Source organism: Corvus brachyrhynchos, unplaced genomic scaffold (assembly GCF_000691975.1).
Source record: "Corvus brachyrhynchos isolate BGI_N302 unplaced genomic scaffold, ASM69197v1 scaffold80, whole genome shotgun sequence".
Classification (NCBI taxonomy): domain Eukaryota; kingdom Metazoa; phylum Chordata; class Aves; order Passeriformes; family Corvidae; genus Corvus; species Corvus brachyrhynchos.
In genome coordinates, this window is record NW_008236769.1 from 2,880,543 (window position 1) to 2,891,839 (window position 11,297).

General features: G+C 35.5%; 1 protein-coding gene across 1 annotated transcript in view; it reads left to right on the forward strand.

Moving 5' to 3' along the window:
• The first annotated feature begins 6 nt into the window (after window positions 1-6).
• Window positions 7-11,297, forward strand: part of KCNIP4 (potassium voltage-gated channel interacting protein 4) — a 296,108-nt gene continuing 284,817 nt past the window's right edge. The window contains exon 1 of the mRNA XM_008645022.2: window positions 7-281. Within this exon, the coding sequence (XP_008643244.1) occupies window positions 194-281 (88 nt within the window). The 5' untranslated portion in view covers window positions 7-193. The remainder of the gene's footprint in view (window positions 282-11,297) is intronic.

Consider the following 11,297-nt stretch of genomic DNA (forward strand, 5'->3'; position numbering starts at 1 on the left):
CCCCGGCCCGCCGCCCTCCGCGGGCGTCCCTTGCGCAGCCACCCGAGGTAGATCGGCGGGAGCTTGCTCGGCCGTGAGGAGACGGCGAGGCGGTGTGAGGCTCTGAGCTGCCCCAGAAGTTTGCTGGCAGAAACTATTGCCTTTACTGGCAAAGTCTTCAGGCTCTCCTCAGAGGAATACCCCATTGCCTAAGATGAGTGGCTGTAGGAAGCGGTGTAAGCGGGAAATATTGAAATTTGCCCAGTACCTTCTCAGGCTAATCACAGGTTCTCTTCACACAGGTAATGACTGTTTTTCTCTGTAGTCGAGCTGTTCAGCATGATAACAAGAGAATTGCCTAAGGATAATCTAGGGTTGTCATTGTTTTATATTATCATTCCTTTCATCTTATAAATAATAATAAAAGAAGATCTGTGAACTACTTTCTGGCTGAGTATAATGAAAACAGCATAGTCTGATGTTACAGTGTTTAGACAGTCTGACATTCGCTAAGCCTTTACACACACAAACCCAAATCGGGATGTGAGTGTACATGCTTACACCTGTCCACCTGTACATGTTAAAGGTACTGCAGAGAGGACACATTGGTCATAAAGGATGAATCTTACGGTTTTTTTATTTTCACTGTTTCTTGGGCTGATTTACTTTGACAAGCACACTACATTCTTTTTCTCAAAGGCTTGGTTTTGCTTATCTAAAGATGTAAATCAGCTGCAAACAGTCAATGTGATGTTATAGTATCTTGTAGGGAATTTTAAATAACACTTGTGCTTTTGCCCTTAAGGAATTTGAAACTTGGTGGTTGTCAACTTTCCTTAGGTAATTTTTTTCTGTAACCTTGGACAAAGTGTGCAGTACCAGGGAAGGTTTCTAAGCTAGACTGAGCAGATGCTGTAGTTTTCTTCTTATCACTTTGGAAAAGATACTTTTCTCACAATTCAGCATTTTCTATGGTTGTTCTCAACAGCTGACAAATATGATAACTTACATGATGTCATTCTGTATTTATAAAATATAATTGTGCTTCTTTCTAGACTTCAGTTACTTTTTTTTCCCCTACAGAACTGCAAGTCCAGCATCAGCAGATAATATCCAGTTATACTAACATGATTGTTGAGAATTAAAAGCCACTTATTGAAAGTCATCTGACAGTTTCAGCTGGTCATTTTTGTTTGTTTGGTGGTGGTGTGTTGGTTATTTGTGGTTTTCGTTTTGGCACTGATGAAAAGATTTGAGAGCTAAGTTGACTCTTCAGTAATTATTGGAAGAATTGATGCATGCAATTAATCAGATTTGGGATTACAATGCTATAAAGGCCATAGCACAAACTGGCAATGCATACTTTATAGGATGCTTGTAACTTACGGAAATCTGACAAAGCTTTTTAATAACTTTGAGTGTCTGGTAACAGAATTTCCCTGCCTTTATTTTCTCTATCACTCCTAGCCTATCGTAGTTTCTCTTTTGTGAATTACATCAATTCAGATTTTTCTGAAAACAGTCTTCTTGCTCCCGTGGGTTGCTATGGAAATTAAATAATATATGATGCAAGAAGAAAGATGTGTTAGAAATTCATACCAATACTCCTTTCACAAAGTCATCTGAGCTTTTCCTTTCCTATCTGGCGAATGATGCACACACACTACGCTATTTTTCAGACTGACATTTGTGCTGCAACCTTTCTGAGCTCACAATTCAAAACCATTGTCAAGACTTGCTGTGGATACTGATTCATATGCTATCACTAAAGTTCTTTTGTTTATAATTAAACAGCTCATTTTCAATGGTAAAAAGCCAAGTGGAGTGGCCTTTAACAGAAGCAAGCAAGAAAAAAATCCCCATTCATAGGAAGAGCTGAGATAGTTCCTTGGAAATTTTCAGTTTGTTTTTACTACAGGTAGTGGTATCTTAGTACTCTTATTAAGCTAATAGACTTTGTCATGTTCAAATTATATGGCAAACAAGATAATATTATAATACCTGAAATGCTAAGGGAGGTAGAGCTCCACTGTTATGCTCTTGCATAGCCCAGTCCTATTCAATAACCTCAACTGTTGCAAACCACAGTTATTTTTCACCCTGGAGAATCTAATGCAGAATTAATTCTGTTGATAATCAGTTGATAATTAATGAAGATGAATGAGAAAGCCTAGTGGAAAGTGTTAGAAAGTTATACTTCGTATATTAAAGATACTGCTGTTTCTATCTTGAGCATTCAAAAATTTAGGATAGGTATCAGAAACATAAAAGTGTGCTTATTTAACTTCTTAGAAGCAGTCAATCTCCTCACGCAAGCGACCAATAAATTTCAAAGTGTAAATGTTTACTAAGGAGCACAATGGTGAACATAATTTAATTTCCTTGTTGATATGATTTGGCCTCTAATTTCTTTTTCAGGTGTTCCTTACTGCTTAAATTATACTTTATAGTTTGGAACTACACATTCTCGAAAGTACTTGCACTGAGTCTAATCCATCCCTTCTTTTTGTATGGATAGGCGTGTTGAATATATACTTAATCTACACATTGGTACAAGCTCTGCTGCAGCTGGTGTGATTACATTGATCAGAAAACAAAACAAAGTGGTATAGGAGGGAGACTGGGTTTACTGGCTATGGGCCCAGCTAAGGAGTCACTGTTGATTACTGGTTTTATAACTTGTGTTTCATAACCATTAATAGCCCTACAGACCTGTTCTGTGGTAAATCTAAATGTGTAAAATAAAAATTATTTCATATAGCAGTCTGTATCATACATAAGCATGGACTTGTGCTTAATAGTCAACTCAGCTGGAACCAGTATTAATGAAACTACTCCCTTGCTTGAAGGTAAATGCTGCATAAATCTTTACAATGGGTTTTAAGTGACAGTCTCTGCATGAATGCATACAGATCTCTCTCAGTTTTTTTTTTACAGCAAGTCACTATGATTGATAGCAAAATGTAGTGAAAAGAAATAGTCTTTTAAACAAAGTTTTTAATTTTCCATGATTTCTGTTATATAGTAAGTTGATGTGTTTCCACAAGTGAAACATACTGCATCAGATGCTTGAAGATTGCAAACCAAATGTCATGCCAATTCCTACTTTGTTGCTTCCTGCCTCTTGACTTTCAAGCAGCTGGTCTTTGAAACACTGTCGTAAAATCTTGGCACTACTCTCGAGAATGTTTTAGTTTTTGGATGCAACATGGATTTGCATAATATAAATAACAAAATAAATCATTGTGAGATCAAGAAGTAGGTCACAGGTTATTTTAAAATGGAGGAAAAGTGATTTCAGAGCAATGACTAGGAAATCTTTCTTAACCGTCACAACTGATAAAGTATGGGGAATAAAGAGATGATAGAGCTAAAACAGTCACTGAATTCAGTGGTAAATTTTCACAGTTATGTCCCTTTCAGGCATGTTTTTATTAAATGCCTGATAAGACCTATTAGGTGTCATATAGGAGGCCAGGTTTTACAGGACAGATTCAAATTCCCAGTTGGCATATATGTATACAGGGAATGAAGGAAGTGAGAACAACCCTGGCTATGAAGTTCTACTCTCTCCAACAAACTGAAGTAATCTCACTCTTCTAGGCTTTTTAAAATTAAGTTACGGATTGATGTCAGGTTTTTTGACTTTTTTAGATTTTCTGGGGGGTTTGTTTGTTTGTTTTGGAATATCAAGATTGATGAAACTGGTATAAAGAAGCACTTACCAAAGGCTTCATATTTTTCTTAGGTAAAAAACCCCAAACCAGTTAGTGAATGCAGATTGTACTTTTTGATGTCATGTTCTTTGATAAAACAGATTATCAAAGGTAATTTCTAGTCCTTCATTTTGTCTTTCTTTTTTGCACAGAAATTTTTTCTGACCTACTGCCAGGAGAAATATATCATCTGAACATAGATCTCAACCTGTGGGAGGCCTCACAACTGTACTGCTCTGACTGTCCTAGTTCATGTGCCTATTGCTGCCAAAGTCTGAGACTGTTTAGGACAGTAGTTTATTCTGAATTCTTTCAAGGGCTGCTCCTTGGTAAATCAAAGAGGAATCACCATTTTTTGAATGCAGGTTACCATATTCCTGTAAATTCTATGGTAAATAATATGAGAAGTAGAATAAATTAAAAGACAAAAATAATTCAAAATATCAAAATAATCTTAAAAAAAGTATGAGACCGAAAGAGCAGATGAAAAGACTGTTCCCCTTTTTATGCAAACAGGATATAACATAAAATTATTTTAAAAGGACCTTTTAGGTTGAAGATGTCATGGAAAAGCTAAAATGTCAACATTCATGGGAAAACATAGGTTTAATGTGTTTCCAAATGCCTTTTTTGTATTGCTGAAATATTTCCTTTTTCTTTTTTATTTAATACAAAATCAGTATTATTTGTCAACCTAGTTAGTATTTTTTCATTTATTTTTAATAGGAAAGAATTCCAGATTCAAGGTTGGCATCTCTTGGGTGTTGCCTATGAGGTAGTTTGAACCTCTGGATTTTCGGAACCTTTTCCTATACAGAGGTGCAATATTCTCTCTATGTATAATTTCACAAATTCCAATGTGCAAGAGTGAAATATTTGCCATGTCCTGTTTAGGGATAGAAGTGTCGTTAATTTAAAAGTAACCGATCCAGATTTCATTTGAAATTCTGCATTGTACTTTATGCTCGCCCAATTTCCTGACCAGGATTGGCAACTTTTGCGGGTGCTGTCTTGGAATTCATCTACCTCTGAAGGAAATCCCTTCAGTGGAAGGGTGTGCTGGATACCACGTGTCAGCAAAGTGGGATTTTGAGTAGGTTTCATATAATAGCTGACAGAGGTGCCTGAGTATAAAATATCAGACACTGAGAGAAAAATATCTGAAAAAACACCAACCAAACAAAATCTACAAAAACTCCCTCAAATTTTTTGGGTTGTTTTGGTTGTTGGTTAAGTAAATATATTAGTTGAATTTTGCCTGAATTCTCCTGTAATATGTCTAGGAATTTTTGTTTATTGTATTGTGGAGTACCTGGCTTTTGAAAACACTTTTCTTTTATATTATGCTATCCCTGTATATATTATCACTCCAATAGGCTTTTTGTTTAGAATAGGCTGTAGTGCAGACATTGCTCTGAGACAAAAGACCAATATGTATTGAACTTAGGAGCAGGCAATGTGAAATATATTCTGGGAAAAGCTGAGAATGCCTTAACTTAATGCACTTATGATGCATTCTGCTTCGAATTGGAGAAAATTAAAGATACTTATTTTGTTCCCTCAAAAAATCTATCCTACCTATATGCCTGTCACACGCTGCAGACTTACTGTGAACTTTCAGCAATTTTGTAGAAAATTGGTCAGATTTCAAGTAACATAGTTTGTTAGAAAATGTATTATAATAAATTACAGTTAAGCACTCAAAAATTATATTTTTTTCTCCTCTTCAGAAATGGGTCTACATAGACTGCCTTTGCTCTTCCTGGTTTGCATCTCAGTGTTGTGCAAAATGTTTCAACTTCAAGTTTTATAATCCTGCATATTCGAGATAGACTCAACTTCACAGGTGCATGAAGTAGTTATGGATATCTCGAAGTGGGGCATCTAAAGGCAATACCCTAATCTTTAAACATATTCTCCTAAATATGTTTAAATATTTTACTTGGCTCATGATTTTTAGACATTAACTCCACCATATAACCTATTTAAAGAAGATTTTTTTCCAGATCGTTCCAAAAGAGCCTTCACTGAAATCTTAAGGCTTCTTATGGTGTGTTAATTGGAAAAGGACAAAGTTACCATGCTGCATACTATTTCTGTTGAAAAAATTGAGGTTTTAATCTCTCATTCCAAGTCTGAATCTTAATTATAATGAAAGATACAGTTCAGCTTCTCTTGCAAATGACGCATTGGAAAGCATCCTGTGGTCATCCTTCATGATCTTCCTTTTATAAGTCCTATGTTCTGTACTGTTGCTGTAAGAGTCCAAACTACTGATGCCATTTATAAAGATAGTATTAAAATTCAGCTGTATGTAGGACACAGCACTTGATATTATGTTTAAAAATATTCCTAAAGGAACTCTTATAAAATTACCAAATCATGCAGACAAAATGTTAGGAAATGGCAGCATTAAGACTGTCTCAGCCTTGTGCAATATAATACAGTTCTTCACTGTGTGTGTACTTTTCATTTAATAATTGTACAGAGTAACTTGGAGTATAGAAGCAGCAAGGAGCAGGATATATTTGAATTAGAAATTTGGATGCAAACTGAAATAAATACAATCTTGGAATGCACAGACTTGTTTTTTGGTTCTTATGTTTTTGTTCCTTTTATAGGGACTTTCTACTGTAGACAGACATTGTGCAATGATTCTCAAAGACAGTAAAATGACAGATAAAGTTTGATGTAGCATAAAGTGAAGTGGTATGCTGGGCAAAATGAGCTTTATGTCTAAATGAATAGGTGGTGAGCTTACTATTACTGGCCAGAGACAAAACCCTGGGGCTGATAAACGTGTGAAATTCCTTACTAAAGGGTGTTGTAAGTGCAAAAAGTTCTGCATGAGTCCAGAGGGACCAGCTAAGCAAGGAGTTGGAAAATAAACCTGTTGGGACACACTATCTAGATTAAATATGTAAGAATTTCCCTGAGATGAAAAAAGTCCATGGCTATGAAAGTGTTAGGGGAAAATGTTTGAAGTGCTTGTTCTGTTTCTCCTTTTCACTGGGCTTACATTGATACCTGTTGGTGAAGACAGGATACTGAGCTAGATGGATCCTTAGTCTGAACCAATACAAGTAGTTCCTATGTTTTTATATTGGTAACCTGCATTCAAAAAAGGGGATTCCTCCTGGATTTACCAAGGAGCAGCCCTTGAAAGAATTCAGAACAAACTACTGTCCTAAGCAGTCTCGGACTTTTGGCAGTGATAGGTATGTGAGCTAGGACAGTCAGAGGAGTGCAGTTGTGAGGCCTCCCACACCTATGCTCAGATGATGTATTCCTCTTGGCAGTAGGCCAAAAAAAATCTCTGTGCAAAAAAAAGACAAAATGGACTAGAAATTACCTTTGATAACCTGTTTTATCAAGGAACATGCCATCAAGAAGTGCAACCTGCATTCACTAATTGTTTTGGTATTTTTTTACCTAAGAAAAATATGAAGCCTTTGATAAGTGCTCCTTTACATGAGTTTCATCAATCTTGATATTTAAAAACAAACAAACAAACAAACCCAGCCCCAAAAGTCAAAATAAACTTCTCTGGGGTCAGGATGTTATCACTGCTTCAAACAATGGTAGAGTATCACAGTTCAGCAGCTGTAATTCTGCGTCTTTTTGTTGTCAAATAAGTGATCTCTCCTGAGCACCTTCCTGCAATTGCCAGAAGTTTAAAACAGATAGTTTACATGGAATCATAAACTGAATATGAAGTCAACTGAATTAGTTTTTCAGACACTGATTTACATCTTACTAATAAGAATTACTGCATGTGTTTTTTGATATATTGGGTTTGTTAGGCTTCACGATGGAGTAGCCTTAGGCTAAATTCTATGAACTAGTCCATAGGAAAATGTGTGTGTATATACTTTTTTATGTCCTGTAGTTTTAGATACCCTGAAAAGGGATTAGAAGTTCTAGGGATGTTAGAAGAAATGAGTATGTAACATCTAAAGCAGGGCTAGCTAGGGATGATGGATGCATCCTATCAGTATCGATGTCAATAGCTGATCATTCAAATGGAGGTTTTAAAACCCCAGTATTTTTGGACCTGCATCATAGTTTTATTTGTGGCAGTTAAGGGAAAGATACAAGCTAAGAATAAAAATGAGAAACCATGACAACCTTATTCACCCAAATATGACGATATATGTATGTACATTAGTGACTGCAGTAATAACGTGTATTTTAACTGTTAGTTTCATGGATGGCTGTGGATAACCACATCTTCATACTTACCAGTCTGCAAGGGCTATCTTAAATGTGAACCTGTATTAACAGAAAATGTTTTCTCTATTGAACTGTTTAATTTTTGAATTCTGTAGAAACATTAGAGATGGATAATGGCCAATTCAATACCATATTTGGATATGAAGTTATTGGCCAATCTGGAAAATGGCAGTGATATTTGGCTTGGAAATACATGGGTACTGAACTACCTGCTAACAACACTTCAGTCTTTAACTGGTTTTTATGTGCAACTGGCTCTGATACAGCCAAATAGAAACAACAGAACTGATAACACTGCTTTGTGCCTGGTGAATGCCAGCCTTATGTCCCATTACACTGGCAGTCACCTGTTTTATGTGCAATAACACAGTGACCCCGGTTGTCACCACCACTGTTCTCTTTCCAGGTATGGTGTGGAGGTGTTTACTTGCTTTAGTTAAATCCGGTGTTTTCAGACCGGATTAATTTGTAACATTTACGTTTGTGTTTATAACCCAGTTAATTTAAATTCTGCCTATGGATTTTTATGTGTCTCTGAATTGGTGAACTCTTCACTTGCCTCCTGTCTCTTCATGATGACAGCCTGTCATGGAAGACAATGCAATTCACTGTAATATTCCTTTCATTTCCAAAATTAAAATACTGACTTTTGAAGTAATTTAAAATAAAACAAACAAATGAAAAACTGTCTGGAATTAAACTCCTGAACTTTTCACTGCAAAAAGCTGTAGAAATCAGATAAATTCAATTTTTTAAGCATTAACTAAGATATTACCTTTATGTTCTGTTTCTTAAGTGTAAATTTATGTCTTTGTATTTTTAACTGAAATCTGTAGCATGGTGCAAGTATGTGTATACTTGGATCTAGGGGGTTCACTCCCCTGAAATGCTTCAAAAAATTAAAAATTGTTTTATTTTGTAAACTTCTTTTTTAAAGCTACAGCAGGTATTCTAATGGACCCTGCTACTGAGGGTTTCTGCTAATGTTTTGAACATTTTGAACATACAACATATATTGATTATTATTAGATTCCTGCAGTATTGAACTCTAACTTGTCATTAATTCTGCATTTGATGTTCTATTCCAAATAATATAGATGCCATACTTTCATAAATTTTGTCATTAGTTTCTTCAGAATACATAAACTGAAAATAAGTATATACAGTGTTATTGTGTGTGTATGTCAAATAGGCTCTTTAACTTTTAAAACTGGTAACAATTTCATGTACCCTCTTGCACTTTTTATGGAGTGCCCATCTAGGCAGTGTGATTAATTTTAAATATAAAATAAAAGTGTTTGGGATGAAGAGAAAAAAAGTCTGTTTTCATCAACACCCATAGTTCATTAGTTTAAGAAGTTGAATAAATCTGAAAAGAGGTACTAGATTTCGTGTATGTTAGTCTAGTTTTTATGACCATATTTGTAATTTTTTAAATACCTTTTATGAGGAATGTGAATAAAATCAAACCACATTTAGAATTTGTGCAGTGCAGACTTTTCTGTGACAGCTATTGTAAACTTCATTTAATTTCAGGGAAAAAAGTGGCAGTTGATAATTTATGTTTGATTTATAGTAATACTTGTAAAGGTCAGCAGAAAATGGATTCCTTAGTCAACTCTGAAAATAGGAATTAGAGTTTTATATCATTTACTTCTCAAAAGTTTGTCCATAGCATCTTTAGTCTAATCGCTACATTCATTATGTTAGTTGAAGAATTTCTTTAAAAATCCCAGGTCAGGCTTTCCCCTCAGATGAGTTCCTTGGAACAAGGATGTGATGCCTGTTGGGGGGCTCTGGTTTCTGCAGCACTTAAGAAAGGAAAGTTGCTGGTCAAATGTGGTGCTGACACACACAGATGCATCCAGCTTGGGGCCAAAAAATTTGGGTTAATTTCTAATCAGTTAGAATACACATAGTATGGGTAAATATACCTAGGATAATCAACTGTTGTCGATTATTTAGATTATCTTGGATTATGTAAAAAATATTGTTTTTACCTTTATAAAATTATATATTTAAAATATATAAGTACACCCAGTTTTAAACAAATCCCTCTTCTATACAAACTTAATTTTCACTTAAAAGTTTTAAATGTGCTTAAATCACCATCTCTCATGTCAAGTACAATCAGTACTCTTACCATCTAATTCATTATCAGTGATGCCTATGGAATCCACAGCAGTAAAATCTGCAGAGCTTTCTGTAGAAAATGCATCTGAAATTGCTTAATTACTGTAAATGTGATTCTAGTGATTATATATATTTAGTAAATTTCTCCAAATTATCATGTTTGTTCCCAGACAAAAAAATATTAAACACCAATGATAAGCTGCTTTTGAATTGCTGTAATGCAGCCTAACACAAGTTTTGTAAACTTCTTCCAGTATCAGTTCAGGAGAGGAGTTACAACAAAAGAGAAATCTAAGGAATTGTCTTCGTGTGCAGATTTAATTAAATTAAGTAAAACTACTACATTGCAGAAGAATAAGAACTGAAGTAACCTCATTTTAATTTAGCATAATTTATTTCTCAAGGAAATGAAGCCAAATTCTATTTAAATTCTGAATGAGTGGGTCTCAACAGTGACTGAATTAATCTTAACTATTCCACCTTACTGATAATTAATAATTAACTTTCCTGAGTAGCCTATGTGCATAGCTCCTCAGGATTCCTGAAAAGGCATCAGGGCTTTTTAGTGAGGACAGGAAAATCTTTAATCTATTCAATCAGCTATTAACTTTTTAAAATGTAACCAAATGAAGAAAATTAGATGCAACTTAATGTCAAGAGAACAGAACATATAAAATAAGACTTTAAGGAGAATCAAGAGTGAGGGTGAGGAGAGCGGATGGAGGGGAAAGAAGAGCCCAAGTGACACTAGTATATGAAAATGTGCATTTATGCATGGCCTCTGATACCTCTGTGGTGTTGTGTACCAGATTCATGCCTTGCAGGCAAATCTGTACCAATGAAGAGTTTGGTCTGAGAGAAATATTTAGTGGACAGCATGGTGTCATGTCTTAACTGTCAGCACGCTGAACTTGTAACATCGAAGGCAAAATTTTTCAGAAATACGTTGTAGAAATATTTATTCCTTCAAAAATGGACTGATTTTTGCATCCAGTGAGTTACAACAGTAACTGAGATCCATGTTGGGGAAGACAGAGATGGTGGTGGCTGACAGTCACTGCTCACTTTCAGTTTTAAGTATCTGTTACCCTCACTGCTGGTTATGGAAGTGTCATTGCTATTCGGGCACTCTCCCTCTCGCCACACACAGGTGAATTCCAGTGCCGCAACATCCCCCATGTTCATGTTCACAGTGCTCTGAAACTTTAATGCTGAGTGACAGATGGGAATAGAAAT